Source organism: Cucurbita pepo, chromosome LG16 (genome assembly GCF_002806865.2).
Source record: "Cucurbita pepo subsp. pepo cultivar mu-cu-16 chromosome LG16, ASM280686v2, whole genome shotgun sequence".
NCBI classification, from domain to species: domain Eukaryota; kingdom Viridiplantae; phylum Streptophyta; class Magnoliopsida; order Cucurbitales; family Cucurbitaceae; genus Cucurbita; species Cucurbita pepo.
This window is the reverse complement of record NC_036653.1, coordinates 8,300,962-8,316,322: the sequence shown is the minus strand read 5'-3', so window position 1 is coordinate 8,316,322 and position 15,361 is coordinate 8,300,962. Positions and strand designations below refer to the sequence as shown.

The 15,361-nt window shown below is 35.6% G+C and overlaps 3 protein-coding genes across 5 annotated transcripts in view; all 3 read left to right on the top strand.

Annotated features, from left to right (window-relative positions):
* Positions 1–607: 607 nt before the first annotated feature.
* LOC111776756 (heterogeneous nuclear ribonucleoprotein H3-like) lies at positions 608–3,261 on the top strand. Its single transcript, XM_023656098.1, has 2 exons — positions 608–868; positions 2,265–3,261. The coding sequence occupies exons 1-2, from the start codon at positions 855–857 to the stop codon at positions 3,025–3,027; spliced, it is 777 nt and encodes a 258-aa protein (XP_023511866.1). The 5' UTR covers positions 608–854; the 3' UTR covers positions 3,028–3,261.
* Positions 3,262–4,111: 850 nt separating this feature from the next.
* LOC111776785 (heterogeneous nuclear ribonucleoprotein H3-like) lies at positions 4,112–6,474 on the top strand. Its single transcript, XM_023656148.1, has one exon. The coding sequence runs from the start codon at positions 5,509–5,511 to the stop codon at positions 6,238–6,240; it is 732 nt and encodes a 243-aa protein (XP_023511916.1). The 5' UTR covers positions 4,112–5,508; the 3' UTR covers positions 6,241–6,474.
* A 5,846-nt stretch (positions 6,475–12,320) lies between these two features.
* LOC111777370 (nuclear transcription factor Y subunit A-1-like) overlaps positions 12,321–15,361 on the top strand; it is a 5,479-nt gene continuing 2,438 nt past the window's right edge. Inside the window, exons 1-4 of one of the 3 annotated variants that reach the window (XM_023656927.1) lie at positions 12,321–12,507; positions 14,391–14,648; positions 14,817–14,917; positions 15,092–15,160. In XM_023656927.1, the coding sequence (XP_023512695.1) occupies positions 14,393–14,648; positions 14,817–14,917; positions 15,092–15,160 (426 nt within the window). In that variant the 5' untranslated portion in view covers positions 12,321–12,507; positions 14,391–14,392. Of the gene's footprint in view, positions 12,508–14,387; positions 14,649–14,816; positions 14,933–15,091; positions 15,161–15,361 lie in introns of all 3 variants that reach the window. The other 2 variants (XM_023656925.1, XM_023656926.1) reach the window with 2 other exon arrangements.

The following is a 15,361-nucleotide window of genomic DNA, read 5'->3' as shown; positions in this document are numbered from 1 at the left end:
TTTTTTTTCTTAGCTTAATAATTACATGATGAGACTTAAAATCGACGATGGTCAACTTGAATATAACTCAGCTAGGAGGTTAGATGTTCATATATTCCCGTGTATTGTTGAACTAAAAAAAGTCATATTTGCTCAACTTAAAACCCAACCAAATTATACATATGCTTGACTAAAAAGTCGACTCTAGTTTTTACCCTAACACACGGTAGATTTTTTTCTGTTATATAAATTTACATGTATTTTTAACTATTAAAAAAAACCTTTAGCATATATCAAAACGTTGTAGTCAACGTAATTATCTAAACCATCCCACTTACCAATAATAATTATAGTTATAGATATCAAGTCCATATTATACTTATATCAGGAATGTATCGTATAATATACTTACCATGCAAATCGATAAATGAATTGAGAAAATATCATGCATACATTGTCACAAACATAGTATTAATATAATTATTAGGCATATATCACAATAAGCATATAACTAAAGGTGAATTTCTTTATAAAATGTGGGGTATTTCATTTATTACATTCAAGGGTATTTTGGTAAGAGAAAAAGTTCGATAAATTCCTAAAATTCTACCAATAATAATGAAGTATGACATAGAATCCACACCCATTGGGGTTTAAAATCGAAGTGGATTTTGCAATTTATTGAGCTTGTCTTCAAATTCATGGCCCAGCCCGGAACGAAATCGGGGGTAGGGATCCATTGCCACTGAGGCTTAACCGGAGGTTTCACTTCCTCACGCGTATTTACCTTCGGAATTTCGATTCAGCCTTCACAATCCAACTGAAGCTGCGCGGTCGTCAAGGACGAGAACTGGGTATTCCCTATCAGCGCGAACATGTTCTACCGAGGGTAACCTTCCCCTATGTCTATGCTCTAGTTTTTCTTCATTCTTTGTTTCTTTTCCCCGTTAATTCTCACAATTTGACGTCGATTTGGGGCTCTGGGGCCTCTCCTTTTTATTCTTTATTTTTTTTCTCTATCTATCTCCTGTTTGTGCGAGTCTGGTAGGATGATTAGTTGGCATGCTTATATGATTTAGAAGGTTGGGCCATTGAATTGTCATCAATTAGCTATGGGTGTTGGGAACTCTTGAGCTTTAATGTTTATTGCCTAATAATACATGAGAGTGTTTTAGAATGAGAAAAATACGCTTAAAACTTTTTTACCTGGTGGGAGAGAGATTGGAAATTGAGGAAAGGACAAGAGGACCAAATTAGTTCAACCACCAAAGAAGGCTAAAATGGATCAGTGTGAATCAAAAAGGAAGGATGACTTTAAATACATAAGAAGTGTATTCCATCTAAGGGTATTGACAAAAAATTCAAGTGTTTATGTCGCTCTAAATCTGCCAAAAAGCTGCTAGAAACAGTTGAACCACAATGTTTGCTTCGTTCTCAATTTTTGTCCCATGTCTAGTTTAGATATAATGTCAACAATATTAGGAGAAAGAGAGTAACAGCTGAATGAATGTATTAGGGACGGTTTCTAAATTGTTTGCTAAGAAAAAACCACTTTAATTGGCTTTTTTAAATTGACTTAACGTTGGAGGAGGCCTTTGAGATGGTTGATCGCAATTTATTGGATATGGTCTTGGAGAAAAAGGGCTTTGGCCAGAAGGAAGCAAGTGAATGTCAGGATTGAATTGTAATGACACTACCACTTTTTTTATTTTCTCAATGGAAAACCTCATAGTAGAATTGAAGCTTCAAGAGGACAAGTTTTTACCCTACCTTGGTCTCCCGATTCTCCCCACAAGATCCCTTAATACTGCCGTGAAAATCAAATATAGAGACAGCTGACTGTCAAGGATTGAAGATCCAATGGCCTGGAACCTTGTCTATTGTTCTCCTGGATGAGGAGGTCCTAAACTTTTTACATATTTCCACATGTGAAACTCCAAATTAAACACATTTAAAAAGTTGCAGGCAAGATTTGTATTCCCTTTCGGTATTAGCAGTTGAGTTAGAAATTGAAGCATCTGGCTTTGTTTTTTCTTGTATATATCTTCTGTGTTCTGAAAATAGTGAACCTTCCCCACGTTTTATGTATATGGGAAACTTGAAATTGCAGATCTATATTTTTATAGCCAAGAAAGAAGTAGATGCGCATAGGAGCCATGTCCTCATTTTTAGCGTAGAGAAATATTTTTCTTAGATATTCGAAACATTGATTTTTTTATCCCTTAGGATGGGGTATTGACAAGGTTTCCGTTTTTGTGAATTTCATGTTTCTGTTTGGACTGAAGTCCATATGCTGATGGTGGTGATGGTCGAGAAATGGGTGCAAAGCGTCAAAGGATAGTTGATCAAGGATCTTCTTATTATGGGACCCCTCCGGGTTCTGGGTTTATGTATAATACAAGTCCCTATGCATGTGTTAGTCAGCCCCCACCATTTCCTGTTGTCAGACTACGGGGTCTTCCTTTTGATTGCATGGAAACTGATGTCGTCGAGTTCTTTCATGGTCTGGACGTAGTTGACATTCTTTTTGTCCACAAGAATGGAAAATTCACAGGGGAAGGCTTTTGTGTTTTGGGTTATCCTCTGCAGGTTGATTTTGCCCTTCAAAGGAACAGGCAAAACATGGGGCGGAGATACGTCGAGGTATTCAGGAGTAATCGACAAGAATACTACAAGGCCGTAGCAAATGAAGTTTTTGATGCATCGGGTGGGTCACCAAGAAGAACTGCACCCAGGTCAAAGTTAACCGATGAGGTGAAAGACTCCGCCGAACACACCGGTGTATTACGCTTGAGGGGTTTGCCATATTCCGCAGGCAAGGATGACATACTGGACTTCTTCAAAGATTTTATCTTATCAGAAGACTCCATTCATTTAACACTGAATTCAGAGGGGAGACCAAGTGGGGAAGCATTTGTGGAATTCTCAAATGAGCAAGACTCGAAGGCAGCCATGTCCAAGGATAGAATGACCTTAGGTAGCCGTTACATAGAGTTGTTCCCATCATCTCATGAAGAATTGGACGAAGCACTCTCTAGAGGACGGTGACACCACCTATACTTTATTCACTGTTTTTCTTCAATTACTATGTTGTTTTACTTTAGAAACTGTGAGATTTATGGAGTTAGAAGTGAATAGGAGCCAAGTCTGTTTTTTGTACTCTCCAGAACCATTGTTTGGCAGACGAGCAGCAGGTCGTATCCCTCGCCTGCTTGAATTTGTGAAAAGAATTGGTTTAGTAGTATATGGATTGACCATTTCTCTGGGCAGAGATGCTTAAAATCTTGAATCCCTCTGTATCTTGATCAAAATTTACAGGTTAGATTCATATGTGTGGGGTAATGCTGTAGTTGATTTATAACCTCTGCCATTTTCATCTTCAAATTAAAGTTGAGAGAAAGAGATTGAAAACTGTATCTGTAGGCAACAATTCATAATATGCTCTTTCCAAACTGAAACTTAGACAGATTTTCTTTGGATAAAGTTGAAAAAGGCAGAAAATGGTTAAAGGAGAAGGACATGGGGAACGTGGATTAATATAAATTTTAATCAACGTTGTATTAAAAGAATAACTCTTCCTGTTATCATTTTTATTATAATAATTTACTTGTTATTTGTTGCAAATACGGTAATTATACAATCATTAGGAATTTAAATTATTGAAGAGCCTACATGATGATAGGCACATAATATATCTATATATATATATATATATGGTTATTATGATCATGAGAAGTTTCTATAATTATGCCAAACTTTAAAGCAACAAATTTCCCCTTTCAATTTTTAAAAATTGTCAAATAAACAGAGGAATCTTCATAAATAAGTAATTAGTACAACTCCACCATATGTATATATATATAATTTACATTTATGATTATAACCAAATATCACCAAAACAGATTCTATAGCTACAAAGTACAACATTTTTATTTGTTTTTTGTTTGCTTCCATCTGCATTTTCTTTGATTATAGCAAGAGATAGTAAATATTAAAATGAATAAACCAGAGAGAGGGTGGCTTGGGTTGTGAATTTGATTCCACCACGGGCAGAGGGCAGCCTGTGCCCTAATTTCGTCAAATTAGCAGTGCAGTAATCCCAAGAAGACTGCCTAAAAATTTGAACTCNGTTTTTCTTCATTCTTTGTTTCTTTTCCCCGTTAATTCTCACAATTTGACGTCGATTTGGGGCTCTGGGGCCTCTCCTTTTTATTCTTTATTTTTTTTCTCTATCTATCTCCTGTTTGTGCGAGTCTGGTAGGATGATTAGTTGGCATGCTTATATGATTTAGAAGGTTGGGCCATTGAATTGTCATCAATTAGCTATGGGTGTTGGGAACTCTTGAGCTTTAATGTTTATTGCCTAATAATACATGAGAGTGTTTTAGAATGAGAAAAATACGCTTAAAACTTTTTTACCTGGTGGGAGAGAGATTGGAAATTGAGGAAAGGACAAGAGGACCAAATTAGTTCAACCACCAAAGAAGGCTAAAATGGATCAGTGTGAATCAAAAAGGAAGGATGACTTTAAATACATAAGAAGTGTATTCCATCTAAGGGTATTGACAAAAAATTCAAGTGTTTATGTCGCTCTAAATCTGCCAAAAAGCTGCTAGAAACAGTTGAACCACAATGTTTGCTTCGTTCTCAATTTTTGTCCCATGTCTAGTTTAGATATAATGTCAACAATATTAGGAGAAAGAGAGTAACAGCTGAATGAATGTATTAGGGACGGTTTCTAAATTGTTTGCTAAGAAAAAACCACTTTAATTGGCTTTTTTAAATTGACTTAACGTTGGAGGAGGCCTTTGAGATGGTTGATCGCAATTTATTGGATATGGTCTTGGAGAAAAAGGGCTTTGGCCAGAAGGAAGCAAGTGAATGTCAGGATTGAATTGTAATGACACTACCACTTTTTTTATTTTCTCAATGGAAAACCTCATAGTAGAATTGAAGCTTCAAGAGGACAAGTTTTTACCCTACCTTGGTCTCCCGATTCTCCCCACAAGATCCCTTAATACTGCCGTGAAAATCAAATATAGAGACAGCTGACTGTCAAGGATTGAAGATCCAATGGCCTGGAACCTTGTCTATTGTTCTCCTGGATGAGGAGGTCCTAAACTTTTTACATATTTCCACATGTGAAACTCCAAATTAAACACATTTAAAAAGTTGCAGGCAAGATTTGTATTCCCTTTCGGTATTAGCAGTTGAGTTAGAAATTGAAGCATCTGGCTTTGTTTTTTCTTGTATATATCTTCTGTGTTCTGAAAATAGTGAACCTTCCCCACGTTTTATGTATATGGGAAACTTGAAATTGCAGATCTATATTTTTATAGCCAAGAAAGAAGTAGATGCGCATAGGAGCCATGTCCTCATTTTTAGCGTAGAGAAATATTTTTCTTAGATATTCGAAACATTGATTTTTTTATCCCTTAGGATGGGGTATTGACAAGGTTTCCGTTTTTGTGAATTTCATGTTTCTGTTTGGACTGAAGTCCATATGCTGATGGTGGTGATGGTCGAGAAATGGGTGCAAAGCGTCAAAGGATAGTTGATCAAGGATCTTCTTATTATGGGACCCCTCCGGGTTCTGGGTTTATGTATAATACAAGTCCCTATGCATGTGTTAGTCAGCCCCCACCATTTCCTGTTGTCAGACTACGGGGTCTTCCTTTTGATTGCATGGAAACTGATGTCGTCGAGTTCTTTCATGGTCTGGACGTAGTTGACATTCTTTTTGTCCACAAGAATGGAAAATTCACAGGGGAAGGCTTTTGTGTTTTGGGTTATCCTCTGCAGGTTGATTTTGCCCTTCAAAGGAACAGGCAAAACATGGGGCGGAGATACGTCGAGGTATTCAGGAGTAATCGACAAGAATACTACAAGGCCGTAGCAAATGAAGTTTTTGATGCATCGGGTGGGTCACCAAGAAGAACTGCACCCAGGTCAAAGTTAACCGATGAGGTGAAAGACTCCGCCGAACACACCGGTGTATTACGCTTGAGGGGTTTGCCATATTCCGCAGGCAAGGATGACATACTGGACTTCTTCAAAGATTTTATCTTATCAGAAGACTCCATTCATTTAACACTGAATTCAGAGGGGAGACCAAGTGGGGAAGCATTTGTGGAATTCTCAAATGAGCAAGACTCGAAGGCAGCCATGTCCAAGGATAGAATGACCTTAGGTAGCCGTTACATAGAGTTGTTCCCATCATCTCATGAAGAATTGGACGAAGCACTCTCTAGAGGACGGTGACACCACCTATACTTTATTCACTGTTTTTCTTCAATTACTATGTTGTTTTACTTTAGAAACTGTGAGATTTATGGAGTTAGAAGTGAATAGGAGCCAAGTCTGTTTTTTGTACTCTCCAGAACCATTGTTTGGCAGACGAGCAGCAGGTCGTATCCCTCGCCTGCTTGAATTTGTGAAAAGAATTGGTTTAGTAGTATATGGATTGACCATTTCTCTGGGCAGAGATGCTTAAAATCTTGAATCCCTCTGTATCTTGATCAAAATTTACAGGTTAGATTCATATGTGTGGGGTAATGCTGTAGTTGATTTATAACCTCTGCCATTTTCATCTTCAAATTAAAGTTGAGAGAAAGAGATTGAAAACTGTATCTGTAGGCAACAATTCATAATATGCTCTTTCCAAACTGAAACTTAGACAGATTTTCTTTGGATAAAGTTGAAAAAGGCAGAAAATGGTTAAAGGAGAAGGACATGGGGAACGTGGATTAATATAAATTTTAATCAACGTTGTATTAAAAGAATAACTCTTCCTGTTATCATTTTTATTATAATAATTTACTTGTTATTTGTTGCAAATACGGTAATTATACAATCATTAGGAATTTAAATTATTGAAGAGCCTACATGATGATAGGCACATAATATATCTATATATATATATATATATGGTTATTATGATCATGAGAAGTTTCTATAATTATGCCAAACTTTAAAGCAACAAATTTCCCCTTTCAATTTTTAAAAATTGTCAAATAAACAGAGGAATCTTCATAAATAAGTAATTAGTACAACTCCACCATATGTATATATATATAATTTACATTTATGATTATAACCAAATATCACCAAAACAGATTCTATAGCTACAAAGTACAACATTTTTATTTGTTTTTTGTTTGCTTCCATCTGCATTTTCTTTGATTATAGCAAGAGATAGTAAATATTAAAATGAATAAACCAGAGAGAGGGTGGCTTGGGTTGTGAATTTGATTCCACCACGGGCAGAGGGCAGCCTGTGCCCTAATTTCGTCAAATTAGCAGTGCAGTAATCCCAAGAAGACTGCCTAAAAATTTGAACTCCATCTCCCTCCTTTCTCTCTCTCTCTCTCTCTCTCTCTCTCTCACTGATTATTGCCTCGGGCAGCGGGCAGACTGCCCTGATTATCTCTGTTTATAATCAGCTCGAGATGGGCGCGAACACACTTGTGAAGGCGAACCCTCTTTCTCTCTCTCTTCTCTCTCTAGGGTTTTGTGGGTTTTTGAAGTTCAACCCTTCTCTTTAATGGGCATCCTCCAAAATTCTCTCAAGTCCTTCTCCTTTTAGAACCCCCATTTTCAGAACCCTCTTGCTTTGTCCCCCAACAAAAAAGGTTCAATTTTGTTTCCAAACGCTGTTGTTTGTTGTTTGTTGTTTGTTTTGTTCCATTTGGCTTTTGCCTCTTCTTTCTTCCCCCCAGAGGCAAGTTCCTCTGCCCCTCTCAATCGACCCTTTTGAAAGTACCTCAAACAGAGTTCTAAAACCCCTTCAAAATGGCCCCTTCTGGAGGCAAAATGGCCACGAGAACCAGAGCAAATTTACCCAACTTGAAGCTGAACAAGAAAATCAAGAAGACGAAGAAACAGCAGCAGCAGCAAAAGCTGAAGCAGATTCCAGCGGTGATACTAAACGACGCCGTTCATTTCACCGACGACTCTACTGACATCGACGGCGGCTGCAGCACTCCAAAAGCAGAGAGATTCAGAATCCCGGAGATTCTAACATGTCCGCCGGCGCCGAAGAAGCCAAGACCCGCTTCGGATTGCTCATTACGACGATCGCCCATTGCCTTCTTTGCTCCTCCAGAATTAGAGCTCTTCTTCTGCGCCTTGCCGGTGCCTGACATTTCAGTCTGAGGCCAAAAGCTAACTAATCCTCGTGTGTTTATACAAATTTTACAGATATGAATCATCAAAAAAAATACCAAGTTCTTCTTTTTCTCGTCTCTTTTGTTGGATATTAGTTTAGAATAAGTTTGGGTGGCGGGGGGGTTCCCCCTTTTGTGTGAGAATTTGAGCTTGGAGGTGCAGATTTTCAAATTAGGTTTGCTCTGTAATATTATTATTATTAATATTTTTATATATATATATATATATATTTTGGGAATTTGAGCTGTGTATTGTAGGGTTAGTTTGTCCTTGTCCCACAACTTTCCCTCCTGATAATTTCAACCAATACCTCACTTTATTTTCATGGTGCTCTGTTTCGAAAGCTTCACCCTTTGTTTATGGGTTTAGGGTTTATGGCAGTTATGGTATGGTGCATATTCCAAGAGAAAGAGGTATGAGGATGATGAGAAAGTGATACGGCGTCGTGTTACGCAGCAGAAGGCTGCTGTGACGCAGGACTTTGTTTCCCTTTCCTCCATACAATTCCACTTGTAGAGAACCCAACACTTTCCCAAATTTCTTTCATTTTCCACGTGGACTTTCTGCAATTACCAAAACTAATTTCAAAACCCAAATCCTTAAATACAAAATAAATAAGTAGTAAGCTAAAAAGTAGTTTTGTTTTTACCTTTTCAAATTTATCTTTTTACCTTTGGATTACAAACATATCAAAATAGAATTATTTATTTTTCTATTTTTTTATTTATGTCATAGTTGATTCTCGTTAAATTAATTTGATATTATTTAGAACTAACTTAAACTTTATAAGAAAATAAAATGAAAATGATTAGAAAATGAGATAAATTATTTGAGAATGATGAATTAGATTTGATAATTGAAAGAATTATAGTAAGTGAGATTAAAAGGGGTGCGGGTAATGAATTATTATTTTATTTTATGTTTTTTTTCATATGACTTTGTCCGAATTGAGAAAACTAACCTCATCCAAAACAACGTAAGAGAATCCAATGAACCAACTCGTGCGGCTTCCGAATCACTGTCTCAAAAATAATGTTTTACCAAATGGAATCTCGTCATTTTTTTTCTTTTTTCAAATTATTCATTTTTCTTAAATAAAAAAAAAAACAATATATATTGATGAAACTATGGAAGCCCCACATGTGTTCTTGGCACAATCTTTTAGAATCTGCTGGAGCTTTAAGGAATTAAAAAAAATATATGGGAAAGGACAGTTTTGGTTTGATGAAGAAGTTGTCTTTAAAATGATGTTTTATTTATTTATTTATTTTTTTTAACTTTTTTTCATTTATAAGTATTTAATTTAGCTTGCCCTTTCCTTTTATTTCCATTATTATACTAGTGTTTTTTTTAAGATTTTCTTTTAATGAAAATTATAAGTATTCATAATGTACTCATATACAAATAATAATAGTAATAATAAATAAATAAATAAAATGGTCACATTACAGCTAATTTTTTGCCATAATAACATTTTTTATAAGTTAAAACTCACGTTATTTTTAAAATTGAGATATTTTCCACTACTAGCCAACATTTATACCTTTAGATATTTTATAATGATACAATTATCACTAAGTCAAAATGAATAACAATGTACAAATATTACTACACATTTTAAAAGATGAAGCTAGGCAGGTTCCTAGGGGCCAACCACATAAAATAATATTAATTTCACTAATAAATAAAATCATTGGAAAAACCAATTATATACCAAATTATTATATTTAAAATAAATAAATAAAACTCCTAAGAATATATGCACATGTGATTGCATTGGGAAATGCTTGTATTTAAGCTATCAAAGTGTAATATATAATATAAATAGAAGGATAAGATAAGGATTAGACAATAATTATTGATTTAAGTTAAGGAAATTGTGAGTTTAGAGTTTAATGTATGGAGCTTTTTGTAATATTTCCATTAATAATAATGGAGACATTATAATTAGATTGGAGAGTGGGAATTAACCCAGCCGCCCATGCCAACTCTTTCTTTAATCATGCCTTCTTTTTCAAAAGCTAAAACGTACGTTTTATAAATACTTTTATTATATTTTCTTATTTTATTTTTATAAAACATCTTATGTCATTAAAAAAATCTTATGCAATTTTATATTTTTACTAAATATACATAATATTAAACTATTCAATATTCTTATTGTTTTGGTATTTGAATATTCTTATTCTTTTTTTTATTAATATTTAAAATTATTTTTTTACTTTAAATCTAAAACTTTGATTAAAAAAATGATTTATTATTTATAAGTCATTTCAATTTATAAATACCTTTTCACAATATCATTAATGAATAAGAATGTGATTTTTTATAGAATATAATAAAATGAAAACTAAAAAAATTATCATAGGTAATTAGTAAAAATCTACGATAGGAAGGAATCTTATCAAATAATTGGTCGAGTGGATGGATGAATTTTTTTTGTTTTCTTTCGAGAAAAATTTTGGATTAAGCTTGTACTTTATACTTTGATGTTTCAAACTAGTCTAATAAATCAATCTAATCAATTTATATATATATATATATGTGATCATGTTCCAACTTTTGAAGAATCCGAGGATGTTCCAAAGGGTTATTTTTAGGAAAACAAATTTAGTTCTTCTTTTCCTTTTGAGTCAATTTTATTTGTTCAAATATAATTCTTAATCATTTTTTAAACTTATTTTTATTTAAATATACAAGTACAACCAAACATCCTCTTTTATCATCAAATTCAAATATAAAGATTTGATTATATAACAAAAAATAGTAATACTTTAATGAGTTGAACTACAAAGATGGAGTTGACAATGGGGAGATGAACTTGAAATGAATTATGGTGAATGCCTATATTGGAATGGAATGGACGTATTGGCAGCTTTTAGGGTTTGTAGAAAAATCTGTGGCAGCTTTTTGTGTAACTTTGTTTAGAGGATTTGCAGAAAGCAAAGCAATATGGGAGAGCCCAACTCTTTGGTCCCCAAAGCTTTTGATTGTGATACACTTACTTCTATTTGCTTTCCCTTCTTTCTTTCTTTTGACCATCTAAATCATTCTTTACTTCTCTTTTATCTTACATCCCACTTTCTCACTTCCATCCCATTTTCAACCTACTTAACTCCAGAATTATATAATTACATATTTGATGATCAGATATAATTTACTTATTTACGAAGTAATGGTGAATAAACTCCTTCTCCTTTCTTTGACTCCGTATTTCTTTATTTTCTTCCTTTGTTTCACCATATTCAAATTAAGGGACGTTTATTTCTTTAAGAAAAGGAAATAAAGAAAGACAATTGGAAAGTTGGGCCTGATAAAGCGTGAAAGCTGTTGTTTGCGTATGGGCCTGGCCCATTTCGTACGTACGGCCCACATTCCATCTTCTCTCTCCTAGTCCATAATTCAGCGGGTCAACGACAAAGGAATAGCTACATCCATATGATTTATAAGAGAAATAGTAAAATTAGTATTAATTAATTATAACTCAAAGTTGGGCTTCAATAATTAGGCATCATCTTTGCTTGAAGCCTTTGGGGGCTTCCTAGTGCACCCAATCATGGTTTTTAGGTACACCAATGCAAGCTTATCCGAACCACACTAAAACCTGAGCCACTTATATGCTGCCACGTGTCATGTAATCAATTTTTTCCTTTTTTCTCATTATTTAATGTTTTGAATTTAGGCTATATGGAATACATAAAAAAGAGTCGGGTGGCATGTCAAATAATTTGTTGGGAGCTTACAGTGATATCATTACCTGAAGGTGATATAAGAGATTTGCGAGATCAGGAACAAGTCTTGAAAACAAAGATGCATTAAAAATACTTGGGATACGTGGCATGCGCTGCTGTCGCTACTTTAAAGATGCGGTCCCCACTTTTGCGCCAAGCGTTTCCCGGGCTTTGCTCGTCAAGTTCGTGTCACGTAAGTCAAAATATATTATCCCAATTTCCACTTTTTATCCTGAAAAACGAATTTCCATAACCTTACCCACCCGTGAGATTCAGAACCTCACCACCCACGTCAACTGGGAACCTGCTTTACCCGGTTCACTCGGCTCACAGGCATCGACTTAGATAGCCTAGTTCGAAACTGGAAGGGGAGGTTGCCGGTGGAAGACTAGCTGGAACTGGAGTCGGGTCCCGCAGTGGGTAAAGGGAACAGTAGCCGTAGCTCTTGAATTTGAGTTCCCAAAAGGGTCTTTGCTCTGGCACTGTAGTTACAGTGCTCTCTCATAAGTATGAGAATCGTTGAAGAACTGGATTGAGTCTTCGATTTCTCTTTCTGTTTCTCTCTTTTCCGAGATTCCGAGTGGTTGCGTCCTGAATCTAGGGCTTTGGATTTCCAGAATTTTCCCTCCAAGTGAGTTCTTCTCTTCGTCTGACTTGACTTTGCAAGATTTTGGTTCCTTTTTCTTCTCTTTCTCGTGTATCTAATGTTACTCCAGGGTTTTCTCAATTCAGTTCTTTCTCTTCCCTTTTATGGGTTCTGTTTATTCTCGTTGCATGAAAGCGCGCCGGTTTGAGTTTCTGGATTCATGCGACTAGGATTTGGGTTTTTGGATCACTAGAGTGGAAAATTTCAACAGGTGGTGTTCCTTTGTTTAGGGAAGGGAGTGGAATTGGGATCTTGATGGGATATTTAGAAGTCGTAAGCTTGGGGATTTTTGTTCTTATTGCTTAGGATTGAACTCGCGCCGTCGTATTCAGTTTTGCTCCTTCATCTGTCCCATCTTTTGGCATTGGGTTCTGTTTGTTGTCTGCATGTGGGGATTATGGTTCGTACAGTCCTTATTGGCGGAATTTTGGTTGGAATATCAGTCGCCAAATATCGAAGTGAACGTTTTCTATAGAACGCTATTAGTTACCCTTGCCCTTGCGTGTGGATCATTAATAAGCTGAACTGAAATGCTAAAGAGAACTTATTTAGTACAAGATATTGACTATGATTTGATATTTGGGTGGAGCGTTTTAGGATGATTCATCAATATAAGCCTGCCACTTTTTCCCCTCTCGTTGTCATTTCTGAATTGTGGTTGGAAGAGTGATAGAAAAAGGTCGCCTATGATAATTTATAGTCTAGCATGGAAATAAATCGAGCACCAAAATAGGATACGACGGTGGAAATAGATAACTGAAGTTGTTTTGAAACTTGTATGGAAATAAATAGAGCTCCGCTCAACATTACGGGAATTGGTTTATGATTTGAATTATAGATCGTGGATGATCTTGGCTTTCCGTTGAGTTTGTTAGATATGCTGCACTTCTGTCTCTTCAAAATTGAAAATTTACGAGTTCCAAGTTGTGTCCGAAATTATGCAATTGCAAAATAAGAACTTTTTTGGTTTCTGTCTCTGTTATCATAGAACTCAATTGATGATAAGTAAACAACATAGCTTGGAAGATCTGAAGGAATTAATTAAAGGTGTAGAGCATTTTACTTCCAATTTGGTGATAAGCCTCAGTCAAGCGGAAAATGAGCAGTGCTCTGCACAAGGATTGGATATAGTTAAAGTATGCTCTGGGAAAGAGTTATGTAATCATAATTGGAAGGAAATAAAAAACGTAGTTGATCGAACGAACCGCACTCCTTCGTATACGTCAGGAGTCCATTGGCAACAACAGGTTTTATTACGGGACAGCTCATGATGTTCATATCGATCTATTATGCGCCTCTGCATCTAGCATTGGGTAGACCTCATACAATAACTGTCCTAGCTCTACCGTATCTTTTGTTTCATTTCTTCTGGAACAATCACAAACACTTTTTTGTAAGGATGGCACTTGCTTGTGCTTGAGGTTAAGCTTTTCTTTGTGATTATCTCCTAGCCTTTCCCTCTATTTTCTCTCAGCTTCCTGACTATTAAACCCCTCCAATTTGACAGAAAACTATTGCCTCCCTCATCTCAGACCATTTAATTTAAAACTGTAAGCAAAACTGCTTCAGCTGGCTGGTGAATATTCTTCTTTTTAATTTCCTTCTCTCGCACGTGTTATTTTAAATCGAAGGAATCAAACAGTTTCCCCTTATCTTGAGAAAAGAATAATGAGCATGGACGATTTCTAAGGTTTTCAAAATGAACGATGCTTCGTGGTTCCTCTTTTCCTTCTGATGTCTTCTTTCCGGTGCTTTTATCATAGGGTGACGGCTTGTTCTCTGTTTATCCAACATTTATTTTGCATGGCCTATGTATTCTAGTTGACTCCATCCTTTTATCTTATCTAACATATATATTTGCGAAGAAGATATGCAGTCAAAGCCTAGAAGTGTGAATCAACTAGAATCTGAACCACCAAATATGCAGCAGACTAGTAGTTATTCTGAACCTTGGTGGCGTAGTATTGGATACAATCATATCTCCCCGCCAGCAGCAGGAGGAAATTTGTCCAATTCAACATCACTGGAATGTCCTAATGGTGCCTCAGAATCTAATGACGGACCGTCAATGTCAAATGATGATTTGAATGAAGATGATGATGATGACACCACAAAAGATTCACATGGTATGGGTCTCAACTTACCTGCTTACTAAATCATGTTATTGTTCAAAGTAAGGCACTTATTGTTTTTAGCCTCCTTAGTTATGAGCTGGAATTAGTGTACATGATCTTGAAAACTGAGGACAATATAACCTTATTGGATTGTTAACAAACATGTTATTATCAATTCAGCTGTAAGTTATGGGCAAGTACAGAACAACAGTCAGCATGCTGTTTCTGCTGCACCTACAGTGCATGGTGGATGTATCACACAACCTTCTCAGCTTGAACTTGTAGGCCACTCTATTGTGAGTTCATTTGCTAGTCTGGTTTTTTCTACTTTATAGATGTCCTTCTGACTCTCAGTGTCCAGTTTTTTAATATTGAACAAATTGGTTTCTTGAAACATCATATTTAAGATGCTTTTAAATTATGTGGGATTACTAGTTTATGTTGATCTTTTTCAGGCATGTGCATCAAACCTATATCAGGATCCTTATTATGCTGGAGTGATGGCTGCCTATGGACATCAACCGGTATGTGGGTTAAGAAAATAAAAGATCAGATGATGATATGTACACGTATATGTATATCTTACTGGTAATTTTTGCACCATGTTCACAATTTTTTTAATTATATTTTAGCCCTGGGTAAACTTGATGGTACTATACCTTTTGCATCACTTTTTTTTTTTTTTTTTTTTTTTTTTTTTTTTTTTTTTTTTTTTTTTTTTTTTT

Coding starts and splice junctions, on each gene's coding strand:
- LOC111776785 (XM_023656148.1), top strand. CDS start 5,509: ATGGGTGCAAAGCGTCAAAGGATAGTTGATCAAGGATCTTCTTATTAT.